This window comes from Acomys russatus, chromosome 28 (assembly GCF_903995435.1).
Source record: "Acomys russatus chromosome 28, mAcoRus1.1, whole genome shotgun sequence".
In the NCBI taxonomy this organism is placed as follows: Eukaryota; Metazoa; Chordata; class Mammalia; order Rodentia; family Muridae; genus Acomys; species Acomys russatus.
In genome coordinates, this window is record NC_067164.1 from 2,029,073 (window position 1) to 2,043,069 (window position 13,997).

Below are 13,997 nucleotides of genomic sequence, written 5' to 3' on the forward strand. Positions count from 1 at the left end.
CGGAGCTAACAGCTATTTTTATAAAGTGTAACTGGAACACAGCCGTGACCGCTCGGCTAGTCATTGCGAATACATTGCCGAGAGAACAATGGGACCGTGGAGTTGTTATGAAGGTATTACGACCTGCAGAATCTCGCCTATTTACTATCTAGTCCTCTACAGAAAAGTCCACCAGCTCCACAGTAGACCCATCGATGCAGTCTCCTCAGAAAGTCGTTAGGTCTGATCGTGTGCCAACACCTAGCAGTCTTTTCCATAGAAAGAACTTGACACATCTGCTCACTGAACAAACTGGGGAGAATGAAGAAGGAGGCAGTGTAGTACTCACTACTCCAAGGACGGCACATCTGCAAGCTCATGCACATCTCACTGGAAGCCCAAGCAGTGTCCTCCCATCCTGCACATGGAAATGCTGGGGGAAAGCTACCGAGCTCACTGAGCCAGGGACCTGAAACCACAGCATCTGTCTCCAGAAATCAGGCCAGAGAAGGCTTCATTCACATTTTCAGTCCTTCCTTAGCCATGAGTGGAGGGAGCAGGCAGCTAGCCAGGAGTGTTTCCTGGCGGCTGACTGGACACATCCCTGAGTGTTATGAATGACCATCCTAGCTATGAGCTAGCAAACATCACCCCGGAGCTTCTGCGCCACTAAGCAACACCGAACCCAGCTCTCCCTGCCAATAAATCATCCATGGGCATGCCCCACCCCACCCCCACCTCATGGGCAAAGAAGAGGTGAGGACGGCAAAGCTGAAGAAGTGGAAATAACTTGGCAAGATGAGGTCTCGGCTGAAGCAGAGGTCAGCGGTGGCCAAACGCTACAACCCCAGCTCCAGTTGGAGAACCTTTTCCCAGCACTTATCAGAGCTTCAACAGCCAGACATCCACAAGCAGGCTGATCATGGCAAGTGCGTGACAGCATGAGTTTCTGTCACTAAAAAGATCCTGGAAGTGGCCCTGTTATTCCCAAACCCTAACAAGATCTCATGTGACAACTGTCACACGGATGCCCAGTGTCTTGTCTACTCCTGAGGAGGCAAACGCTCCCTGGGACATCTGGCTACACGGTGGCACTAAAGTCATCCTGTGAAGGAACATCTGCCAGGGGTTCTGGCAGGTGAAGCAGCCGAAGGCAACTCAACAAAGTCCTCAGATGGTCATTTCATCCTCCCTCTTTGTCGGTCTGCCACCCCTGGCTCTGTGCTCAAGGTCTGCGATGAAAACCATGAGGCAGGCAAACCCATGAGGCAGGCAGACCTCTTCCCGGCATGGGGAGAACAGAGTCACCATGCCTGAGTGTCAGCTGCCTGGCCACCTTTAGAAACCACAGCCTTCCAGGGCAGCCTGGCACCATTAGAGGGAGTTGATATAGTGAAAACATCGGCAGTGTACAGATCGCAAAAGCAGAAATATAAAACTCTTCATTGTCTCCCCACCTGCCAAAGAGCACGGATGGTGGCCAGAGAAGGAAGTTAAGGAGGGGTGAGCAGTGCTTTAAAATAATGTTACTTGAAAGCATTAGCACCAGCCCCCAGCCACGCTCGGAAACTGCAAACATACATCCACCACAAGCGGCAGGAGCAATTTTGCATCTGTCAGGCTGAGTCATAAAAAAATAAAAAAATAAAAAATAAAAAAATTGAGGCTTCTGTTTTACATATCTTTGGCTTGTTATTCCGTTTTGTTAGCGATCCTTTTTTTTTTTTTTTTTTTTTTTTTTTTTTTTTTTTTTTAGTATTTTACCAAAAAAAAAAAAATAATGGGTCTGAGACAGATTGAAAATAAAAAATAAAGCATGTGCTTCACTACAGACTTTGAAAATAATTGCCAAAAGCAACACTTTCAAAAGGAGATTGAGTTATCTTACATGTATCAACAGCTCCTCAGGCACACTTCTAGTAAAAGAGATGCAAACTAGAAAATACCAAGATGCCATTTGCCCCTAACTGGCCAAGAGGTTTCTGTGTGACACCTGCTAAGGCAAGGCTGAGGGGTACACAAGCTGCCCATGTGGCTGGTGGTTGGCAGTTTTGGCAACATTTCTTCACGTTACCAATGCAAAACCATTTCTAAGAGGTCAATTCACAGATGTGTGCCTCCACTGACAACATGATACCCGAACAAGTTGGTCCTCACAGTTTTGTCAGTGAAAACCAAAGATTAGGAAAAACTGCTATAGTCAATAGACGTGGTGACGCATATGTTTAATCGCAGCACTTGGGAGGCAGAGGCTGAGGGAATCTCTGAGTTCCAGGACAGCCTGGTCTACAGAGCCAGTTCCAGGACAGCAGCAGGGCTACAGAGAGACACTTTGCCTTGAAAACAATAACTAAAAAAAAAAAAAAAAGACAAAAAACAAAACGAAAAAATTTAAAGGAACTTAAAACAAACTTGGTACTTATGTATTATCCCAGTTAGGAATACCTAATTGTGCACACCAAAGAACTCAAAGGAGTGGCATACACTCATCAGATGACTAAGTATCTTTCAAAAGACCAGGTGCCCTCATTAGCAGCCCATGAAGAAAACAATGCATCCTAACTGATGATCCCACAGCATGGCTGCATGCTCTCAGCCTGGGCATCCTAATGACATGTCAGGCTAAAACCACAGCTCCTTCCACCTTTTCCCATCCCTGACTAAAGCCAACACGAGGTCCCAACAAGCTTGCCTTTGTGCCGCCATGTTCCTGCAGCAAAGGTGCTTACTGGGTAGACACAGAAGAGTCACGGAGATGTGTGCCCTGGCATCGCTGAACTAGAAAGAGACTAGACCCTGAGATCTGTACTGTCTGGACTCCTCTGCTACTCGACAAAGCAAAGACACTCAAAGGTTCACAGTCACAAAACGCACTGGTACCACGTGAAGCCCTGGGCACAACTGAGTCCGTCTGAGCCCCACAATAGACCAGGGTAGCAAACTCATTCCTCACCCATGCGATATGGATGGGAAGGGAGTCTGTGAGAAGGGAGGACCACTGAGCTCTTAGAGCCAACCAACAGCATGAAGAAACTCAAACCAGACCTCACTCGCAGGCTGGTCCACCCTCAGGATGCTCTCTGAGATTCAACTGAAATGAAATATAAAGTAAGTTTGGGTGAATATGATTAGGAGACATTGGCCAGGGCTGGAGAGATGGCTCGGCGGTAAGAGCACTGGTTGCTCTTGCAGAGGACCCGGGTTTGGTTTCCAGAATCCACATGGCAGCTGACAACCAACTCCAGTAACTCCAGTCTTAGGAGACCTGAAGCCCTCTTCCGGCCTCCAGAGGCCACAGTGATACACAGACATCCACTCATATAATATAAAAATTAAAATTAAAAAAGCTAGCGACCTAAAGAATTGTACCTACTCTATCATTTCTTTCCTAGAAGAAGAAGAATTGGGAATAGAAGGTACCTTACCCCAGTATATGCACACAAATGTTTCCGAATGTCACTGTACTTATTTTTTCCCACGCCATATGCCTTCTCTCAGACCAATAAGCCAGAGTCCCCTCCACTTATTTAGGTGGCCTGAAACCTGGCATTTAAGTGACACTCACTGTCAGGGTGTTTCCCTGAGAAGCTCAGGTGCCAGGCACAGTAGGGTGACCGATGGCGTAAAGTCATCTTCCGCATCACTTGCACTCTCAGAAGTCGGCCTTGGGGAATAAATCATACAGTCTCCTGTTACTGGGCAGAGTTGATTAGGAGAGAGCTGTGGGCTTCTCTCTGCCTGTTTGACAGCCCAGAAGCAGGGAGACAGGGCCCTTCATCTCTCAAGCACCCACACTTAGAATGAAGGCAAGGGACCGATCTACTTGTTTCCTTATCTCTTTATTTTAGAATTTCATACGCGAGTGCTGTATTTATATAATTTCTACCCCTCCTTCTCCTCCTCCAACTCCTCCATGTCCCCTCCCCTTACTCGCAAGTTCATGACCTTTTCTTCTATAATTATTGTTGCACATACATACGTACACACACACACACACACACACACACACACACACACACACACCACCTACTAAGTCCATTTAGTGTTACTCTTACGTACATGTGCTTAGGGCTGACTGCTTGGGAAGGGATGACCTTTCCGGGAGCCAAGACTGACTCTCCCTCTCTCAACGGCCATTGTTTGGCTGTAGCGCTTCCTCCAGGGGTGAGGCCGCACTAAATTTCCACTATCCACACGAGCATGTCACTGACCAGGCCACCAGCTGCTGAACAGTGTGTCTTACAGACACAATGGGGATCTGTACCCATAAGACCTCAGCAAGGAGTAGATTTGTCTCCTGTAGCCCCAGGGACACTACTCCCAAAGCCAGAGGATGTGCCCCAGGAAGCACAAGTGGCAAGTCAAAAGGAAAGCAGAGGCTGCTTAGGCCTTGAGAAATTAAGAGCTTTGTGCTTAAAGGGTCATGGTGGCGCAGGCCTTGAATCCCAGCACTCGGGGGGCAGAGGCAGTTGGATCTCTGAATTCAAGGCCAGCCTGGTCTAGAGTTCCAGGACAGCCAGGGCTACAGAGAGAAACCCTGTCTTGAAGAAACAAACAAACAAACAAACAAAAAGAGCTTTGTGCATTCAGCAAACTGAAGGGAGATATGAAGTCATTACCAGAGGGAGATAATTATAAAAAACACCATGCACAAGGCCAGTACAGCTTGCCAACTGCTTCCACAGGGGAGTTCCTTTGATGCCCAAGAAAGCAGAGAGGAGGGACTTGGCTGTTTGCTTTTGTTGAAAGGGATGAGGAAACACACTCTGAGATTTCCCAAGCAGGAAATATTCCCATACCAAGCCCGCGTGTGCACACACGCAGTCAGAAACTGAGTGCAGGGCCCTTCATCAGCTGAGTACCAAATTCTCACTGACGGGACCACTATGCAGAATACTCAGACAATAGCTCTGTTTTCTGTTACTATATCAAAATACTCCAAGGCTGAGTCTCATAAAGAAAAGAGAGCCAGGCACAATGGTGCACATCATTAATCCTAGCACTTGGGAGCCAGAGGCAGGTTTGAGGTCAGCCTGGTTTACAAAGCAAGTCCTAGAACAGCCAGGGCTACAAGGAGAAACCCTACCTCTAAAAACAGAAAGAAAGAACGAAAGAAAGGGAGGAAGGAAGGAAGGGAGGGAGAAAGGAAGAAAGATTTATTTAGCTTATACTTTTAAAATTATATTTTTATATGTATAACATATTTTTATATGTTATATTACCCATTGTGTGTGTGTGTGTGTGTTTATGCACACGTGCACATGAACGTGCACGTGTGGGGGAACCCAAGTGCTACAGGAAGCCTGTGGAATCAGAGGACAATTTCTGGGAATTGGTTTCCTCCCTCCACCAGATGGGTCTTAGGGATCCAATTCAAGTCATCAGGCTTGGCAGCAAACGCCTTCACCTGCTAAGCCATCTCTCTGGCCCCAAGCACACAGTGTTAGAGGCTGAAAGTCAAACCAGCATATGGCAGGAGCTCTGGTGAAAGCCTCACTCGTGTGCATGCCTGACAGTGACAGGGGCGCATGTGGCCAGGAGCAATCATACTGGGAGGCAGGAAGCCACAGAGCCCAGGGAAGGGCCAGGCTTGCTCCATCAAGGCCCCCTCTCATGACCACTCATGTGAGAGCTCGGCAGAAGCCCTTAAGACAACATCCGTCCCTTCCTAGGGTGGTCCATGATGACCTAACATCACCCACTAGGCTCCATCTCTTAAAGGTCCTACCATCACCCTGGGGAAGCAAGCTTCCAACACATGAACCCTCAAGAGACACACTAGACCCATTTCCAAAACACAGCACCTGATAAGCTGCAGATGGCATACCCTAAGAGAGACACATCTACTGCTGGACTCTAAGCCAAAGAGAATAAAGACACGGGTACAAAGAAAGGGCCAGGGCGTCCACCGCGGCCCTCTTTTCAGAACAGAGTACTTTAGAAGCGATCGAACCTGCCTCTGAAGAAGACATTGAGTGATGGAGCCGTACCCAAGAGCACTGTCACAAAGCCACTGGACTGAGTAAACTGGCTTTAGTTCTTGAGCAAAGCCAGAGAGTTGCAAAAGGCCGGACGGTCTGACACACAAACACGGACAGACAGCCAAGAGAATCACAAATCGGTGGCGTGAATGGTGAATGTCACCGCAGCCACAGAAATAGTTTGTTCTAGGAGGAGACGTAAAGGAAAGAGAAAGGGGGGTGACTGTTGGCTTCTGGACATCATATCTGAAAAAACAACTTAACTAAATGTGGCTACACTTTGATATCTATGAACTCTGAAAGGTAGATGTTTAGGTATATGGCATATGTTACTTTTTTTTTTTTTTTTTTCATATTTGTGTTGAGGGTTCATGACTTAATTTTTTAAAGTTTCTTTTAAAGGCTTCGCAGGTGATGCATGGCCAGGGCTCAGAATCTCTGTGAGAGAAAGAGAAAGTAATAATTGTTTAACATCAAGAAACACAACTGCAGAAAGGCAACAATGTCTGGCCTTTGAAGTAAATCATTACCTTAAATAATTTTACATTGATTTTTAAAAAACCTCTCACATGGCAGGTAATTTCTCTAAACAATATTTTTAAGAGCTCGGGGCTATTACCCAGGAACTCAGTATTTCTCAACTCGTGGACCTCGGAGTGTGTGGGGAGTGCAAGTAAGAAGAAAGTGGGCATTTCAGAGAGCAGGTGCCAGGGCCCTGCTTACTCAAAATCTCTCAGGGGCAGACTCCTTGAGTCTGGATTCTTAAGAAGAGAACACATGGGTGGTCTCCCTCCTTTGGTACACAGAAAGCCACTAAGTTATAAGTTATTTTAGCAGCTGTTGTGCTCCCTGAGGTGACACTCCTACAGTGCTGTGGTTGGAGTAACCGTGAACTCTGCACTTGTACCAGGACGTTCAAGCCAATCCTGATGGACACTGGCTTTCAACGCACAAAACCTAACCCAAAGGACGAATAAATGCACTTTTAGAATAAGACCAGCTTCTAAGAGACTTTCCAACAGCAACTGGGTCAACAGGAAAACTCCCCCAAGTCCGGCCTTGCAGCTGTGCATGCCAGAGGAGGGAGGCCTGACATGATTTTCACCAAAGCCAATTTCCTTCAAACAAAGCATGGGATTGAGCTCAAAATGGGGCTTGAAATGAGCCCAGCCAGCACGGAAGCAGATCCAAGATGTCCTTGCCACACTCAGGGCATCTCCACTGGTGTCCACCGCCCCTGAGAACAAGTCGACGTCGTCCCTTCCACGGTGTCTTTTGATGTCTCCCCACTTGCCCTGACTTTTGCTCTGGCTGCCCTGTGCCCGGTGTTCAGGCAAAACCAACACTGATGCTGAGGTTGCTGAGGTAGAGACAGCGCAGCATGACACACACGTGAGATGTTCAACCCCACTAGTAAAGAATAAAGAGTTTAAACCACAGAGATGCAATTTCACACCCATCAGATAGACTGGCAAAATGCCACATCTGACAATATCCAGTGTCAGCAAGCCTATGGAAGCACCGCCGCCCCCCCCCCCCCCCCCCCCCCCCCGCACGCTGGCTAGAATGCAAATTGCTACAACCGCCTCAGAGAGCAATCTGGCAGTATATTACAGCAGGAGATGCCCATTTCCTTTGACAAAGCAATCCCCTCCTGGACATCTACCACAGAGAAACTATAAACATTTACACAGGAAGCCAAGTTTAAAACTGTCTATACCATTGAAACGCATTGACCCAAAAAAAGAAAAAAAAAAAAGTAAGCTCCCATGATTATTAATAAATTGACTATACAGCAGCACATTCATTTGAAGGAATATTATACAGCAGATAAAATAAGCTAGGATTATGAGTATCTTGATGAACAAATCTCAGAATTATTTAATTAATATTAGGGGATTGCTATGAGCTCAGAGTTTGTTTAAAACACAAGACCCAGTACGATATCTGGTTTCTCAGTGCACACATATCTAGTAAAAAAAAAAAAAAAGCATGAAACACGTGATAAATGTCAAATTTGGAATAATGGCCACAGTGTCTGGAGAGAGGAGTGAAGAGGTAAAGATGCTTGAGAGGAGTTTCAACCTTGGTTGTCAGAGCTCATCTCTTCCCTGGGTGGGGAGTGCTGGCAGCTTGCTCTCTTATTCCACATACCTACCTGGAGGCCTGAAGTTCGCCTCCACCCTAAGGAGGAATCCGAGGACTGAGTTTGTTTATCATCTGTGAAGGCTGAAAGTAGTAGGAGGGGGGCGGGGGGATGGACCAATGAGAGGTAAGGAAAGCATTAGGAACCAACAGGTCCCCTGCCCGTGATCACACTCAGCACCATGGTGAGCATGGGATTTATAATGTCCCTTAATTAACCCAGAACAGCAGCAGTAGTGCAAAAAGCCTATAGTGGCTGTGAGGGCAAATAACACAGGACATATTAATGTGAAGAAAGTTTTTCCTGGTTCATTTGTGGACATTTTCTCTCCGAAGGCTACCAAGGCCTTAAAACTCCAAAACAAGCATTGGCAGCACCACAAACGACGGTTGACTGTTAGCAACTTGCGAGAAAGTATTTTGACCGCACAAGTTAGCCAGATTAAAAGGTACCACGTTTCGCGACCCCTGCAGTCAGCTTGCTTTGGACTGGCTTCATAGGGAGACCAGAGCTCAACCCAGCAAGAGGCGTCTTTCTGATGATTCCACCAGAGCTTAATGCCTAAGAAACCTTAACGAGCCGCAAAGACCAGGCTCAGATACCGGTGGGCAGGAGACCCACATCTAACTAGAGAGAGTTCTCCTAACTGTGAAGGCAATGGGAGTTCAAGCATAGTCTCAGTTTTAAGCCAAACACATGAAGACCCCCACACTAGTGAAGACGAATAAGCAAGCCTGGTGTATGGTTGAGCAGAACACGCGGCTTCTAACTCAGAAAAGGTATTGCAACCTTCGGTTCTAGCCAAATATTGGTGTTCAAATTTGCCTTCCCCCAGGAGTCCAGGGAAAACAGAAATTCTGCAGACTTAATTGTCAAGGTCTGACCTAAAATAAACTGCTGCATATTAGACCTGGAAGGCCAGGAGAGGAGATGTTTTTTCTTTAAACATTAACCCACCTCACCTCTGGCTGTGTTTGTTAAACACCTAACAACTATCAGCACGGACCCTCATTCATAGCTGCAACCTTTGCTAGCTGATACAGTGAATGCACGAGTCACGGAAATAAATTATCTCTTCAAGCACATTGTGAGACTGGCTTTTTTTTTTTTTTTTTAATTAACTGTTCTTAGAAAAGTCCTGTTTGAGGGCTGAGAAGACAACTCAGCAGCTGTCCTTTAAGAGCACCTGGGTTCAGTTCCAAGCACCTCAGGGCAGCCCACAACTGCATGCATCCCTGGTTCCGGAATCTAGCGCCCTCTTCTAGCCACTGTGGGCACCAGCTCACTTGTAAGGCGGAGAGACACCCATTCATGCACGTAAGATCAAATCCTCAGTTTTGCTGCCAGTGCCTTGCTTACTCGCTTTACTTTTTCTTCATCTGAAAGCAACTTCATCTACTTAAAAAGGATTCAAATCCAGCACACAAACGGGCCTCAGAAAACATCTTTGGGGTGGCCCATGTTGAACCACCAATGTCTGGTAAGTTCAACAAGGCTTGAAGCAAGGTAGGTAGGAACCGGAGTGACTGAGCCAATTAAGAGAGGAAAGACTTTAAGAAATACTAATCACTAGGAAATGGCTCATGACCTAACATATAGTAAACAGTTTTACAAGATGAGAAAAACTAAGATTCCCAGGAGTAGAATTTACCGAAGGCCACCAGCACTGTACTGGCGATGTACGAGCCAACACTGTACTGAAATGACACCCAATCTTACAGCTTCAGTTCTGAGTGGCGTTGACTATGATCACACGCTCAGGAAAAGTAAAAACCCCAGGTAGAAAGTGTGAGAATACCACAGAAGTGTCCAGTAGTGCTCATCGGAGAGACCACGTCCCTAGGTCTAAGATCCTACTCACCCCCATCCGTGCAGCCATCGCACTGCACTGAAATTGTTTCTTTTCCAACATCAGGCCACAAGCTAAGGAACACCGAGCTCCTTGGGGCTGTGGACTCACATCTGCATTTACGAAGCACCTGCAAACACAACCCAAGCCTCACACAGGCTAAGCAAAGAACGCCACCCCTAAACTACATGTCCCACACCAGCACCACTACCACCACCACCACCCCCCAAAAAAAAAAAAACTACAACTTGATCCAGGCACTCCCTCCAGGACACATCTTAACAGCATTACTAACAAATAAAATGAAAAAGAGATGATTTAAGCCGATTTACACCAGGACAAGTCACGGGGCGTGGAATCCACTGCTCTGAACAGCAGAGGGTTGTCAACAGGGGACACTTCCTTGTGCCTGGTGGCAGCTGAAGCATTTTCAAAATTACAACACACCAGCCAAACAAGCTTTACTATCTTCAGCCACACACTGCCATGCGGTCAGGCTGACTTGCCCTAAGACAGCTGATCAGGCATTGCTATAGGAGGCAGTCACAAGAAGCAAATGGGAACCAGCTCTAAACTTTCAAAGGACAAGGAAACCTCAGTGAGCCAGGCAAAGGAGGATGGTCTGCTTCGTTCTCCATCTCCGGAAGCACTGGCTGCCAGGCTTCTTTAAGCTGTGCTGGGCTCTCCTTCAATGGAAGGCAGAAGTTGGCCTTTCTGAGCTAGATTTTGGTTTGTGTATGGTCCCCAACAAGATTGTATCTTTAGACAACTCTTTCAGAACACACACCAGAAAATGTTCAAAGCAGACGGAATACCTACTTTTTCTAAGAAGCGGCCTGGGTGTGTTGCTTGTGTGGGGTAGAGCGTTTCTCTAGCAGGTACAAGGCCCCATTTTGAGCCACTCAGTCCGGAGTAAATAAATATAAACAAACAAGCATGCGAACAAGCAATCCCGGCTTGCTCTACAACTCCTCAAACCAGCTGGGACCAAAAGGAGAAAATGGGAAAGTTCAACTAAGAGGCTAGTAGGAAGTGAGTCTGAGAAGAGGCCTACCTGGAAACAGTTCATGGTCACGTCAGGACTCTACACTGAGAGGCTCAGTGAGCTTTTATCTCTCTGCGCAGAAGAGAGAGAGAGGGATGGCAGCCTCCACATCACCAGCCCTCTCTGGGAAATGAGAATGGGAGGGGCACGAGTGACCTGAGCAGCTTTTTATAAGGGGCGGGGTTTCCAGTCACCACCCTCAGAGTCTCTATAGTGTCATTCAGCCTGCTTTGCGTAAAGGGCCCTATGGGTTGCTTATTCTGGGTTAGGAGAAGAAGGACTGGAAGGTAGCCTCACAATGAGAAAGAAGGCTCCGAGCCCCAGAAACTCACTCAATGCCACCATTACCAGCCCATTTCTACAAACAAAAACCAAGGCACAGAGCAGGCTGCTGGAGGACACACAGCAGGTGTGTGTTCAAGGTGAGACCTGAAGGCTGGATAAAGCACAGCCCATCTGTCATCTAATGCTTAAGGCAGCTCACGCTGGAAGTCTTGCCGGGCTAGCGTGACCCTGCCTCGAAAACACACGCCACAAACAAATACATAAGTGCGGTTGAACCCAGAGGTTCGCTTTAGAAGGCAAACACTTCACTTGCCCAAGATAGTATCTGAACAGAAAGATAATAATAGGTTTAGGTCCTCAGGAGAAAGGGGGAATATGAGCCTTAACTGGTACCTTTTGGGGTCACCAGAAGAAGTATTGATTCTATTGACATAGTATTGGCCATTCCTCTCACGTCTTCCCAGAAGCTTGTCTCTCTGGCTGAGTTCTGCTGAAAGCAGGTTGTGACATTCTATCCAGGTGTGCCAAGAAGTCCTAGCGACAGCAAGGGCAAGAATAAGCCCGAGGCCGACTTCCTTTGGGACATGCTAGCTCTCCAGTCTCCACTCCACTTGTATACTGAGAGGTATCACTGAATCCAAACTGGACAAGAGCGTCGTTACAAGCAGGCATTGAGCCTCAGGAGCCTGTAGGCCCGAGGCCACCCCCACAGGCTGCGAAAGCAACACCGAAGCTACTGTGGTTTCCCAGTCCCCACCATCCCACCCCACCCCACCCCCAGGAACTTGGTCACAGGAGAGACACTGAGAAGAAATGCATTGTCTTCTCAGGGCATCCAGCCACATTAATGTCACTGGACAGGAAGCTGCAGGAAACCTGTGCCTTCAAGCCCAGACAGGGGAATGGCAAGGCTGCAGGAGCCACTGCCATCAAAGAAGAACTGTACCACCAAGTGGGCAGCTATCACGGTTGCATTTGCTCGGCTGGTAAGGCCCTGGCCGCCAGAGCTGAGAGTCGGGAGCCAGCCCCAGCAGGTCCCAACTCCACCTGAGTTAACACATGGCTTCCTTAATGCTCTGTGCCATGTGTTGATCTCCCAACAGAATGTGGGACAGAAGACGTAAAGCCCTGTGTGACGGGGGAAGGGCAGCCAGATCGCCTTACCTTCTTAATCAGGCCTCCTCAGATTCCCTTTAGATGCTAGTATTACTATCTATCTTGGGGGTGGGGTGGGCGGTGCATTCCCCAAAATGGCGAGGAAAAAAAAAAAAAGCAAAAACCCAACAGTGTTCCAGTTTGAGGGGGCTCAGAGGGAGAGAAGACTCAAGGAGTGTAGGCAGAGCACACACCTACACACCCACACTGTAGGCAACGCCTTACCCCAAACTGACCTCCCAAAGGCTCTCACAAGTAGGGGTACCAGCTGAGTACACCCAGGGGACCCAAAGGCTGGAGGCCAGTCCTGAGGAAACTAAACAGGACTAGAAAGTAATGGGGGAAACCCCAATTAAAGTGACCGCTTGGGTAGCACGCCTCCCGCCCCCGCCTCATCAGAACAGTGACACACCAGGCAGTGCCCAAGCTAAGTGGAGAGGAGGCGGGGCAGGATGGCCCCTGCAGACTTCCTCACACCCACAACCGGCTCACTCTCAGGGCCTGCAAACATTTACTGCCACACAATCTCTCCTGCAGGTGGGGAAACTGAGGTCTCCAGAACAAATTGCCATGCCTTCCGATACCAGGTCTTAACCAGATTCTGCACTTGGATTTTTTTTTTCACAGCTTTTATGCCTATCCAATTTCTCCTGGTAAAAGCACTGCTGTTGCAAAGTGAATCTTAAATACAATCGAGCCTGAACTCCAAAAGGAGACAGTCAGGGAGTCCAGCAAGGGTTTATTTACTGCACTAGGAGAATCTGCGTCCTCCCGCTCGGGGCTCGTACCCTTACGGTCCTCCCTCGGGACATCGGTGTGCAGCCACCTCGCGCCCTTCACCCCCACCCACCGCCCGTACCTCAACTCGAGGGCGGGGGCATGGGGCCGCCCTGGGGATCCCCGGGATCTGCTCGGGGTCCCCGGTTGGGATAGAGGCGGGGGACTGCGGTCAGCTGGCCCAGCCCCGGGGCCAGGAACTTCTGGCCGCGCGGGGCCCCCCACGACCGCGGCGCGTGAGCAGCTCCAGCCCGGGGTTCCCTTTCTTTGCCTGGCTCGCCGCGGGCGCGACCCCCGGAGGCTCGGCGGCCACTCACCATATTACAGATGGAGGCGATGTTTCGGACAGTCATTAGTCTAAAGGTTGCAGCGATCGCGCACCGCCATCTTTACCAGGGGAAAACGGGACTGTCCATGGTGGCGCGCAGCGAGGCCGGGCGGCGGCGAGGCGGCCTGGGGCCGGCTTGCAGTGGGGTTGGGTGAGCGAGGCCGGGCGGCGGCGAGGGCGGGGCGGCGGCGCGGGGCGGGGAGTGGCGGAGCTACGCAGCCGGGGCCGCGGTCGGCAGGAGGAGGAGCCCGGAGCCCGTAGGCGTGGAACCGGGGCGGCTGCTACGCTCCCGCCGTCGCCCGCCCGGACTCGCTCGGCCAACCTCGCTGGAAGCCGTTCTTGCTCCGCTGCCCCAGGGTTCCGCTCCGTGCCAGTCGCAGCGCGAAGCCAGCCCTGGGTGAACCCAGCAGCGCGCGGCCTTCCCGCCGAACCCAGGACCGCGCGGGGGCACT

The 13,997-nt window shown here is 49.1% G+C and overlaps 1 protein-coding gene across 2 annotated transcripts in view; it reads right to left on the minus strand.

Annotated features, from left to right (window-relative positions):
• Usp46 (ubiquitin specific peptidase 46) overlaps positions 1-13,712 on the minus strand; it is a 66,580-nt gene extending 52,868 nt beyond the window's left edge. Inside the window, exon 1 of one of the 2 annotated variants that reach the window (XM_051170258.1) lies at positions 13,535-13,712. In XM_051170258.1, the coding sequence (XP_051026215.1) occupies positions 13,535-13,570 (36 nt within the window). In that variant the 5' untranslated portion in view covers positions 13,571-13,712. Of the gene's footprint in view, positions 1-11,009; positions 11,129-13,534 lie in introns of those variants that run through there. The other variant, XM_051170259.1, reaches the window with a different exon arrangement.
• Positions 13,713-13,997: the final 285 nt, after the last annotated feature.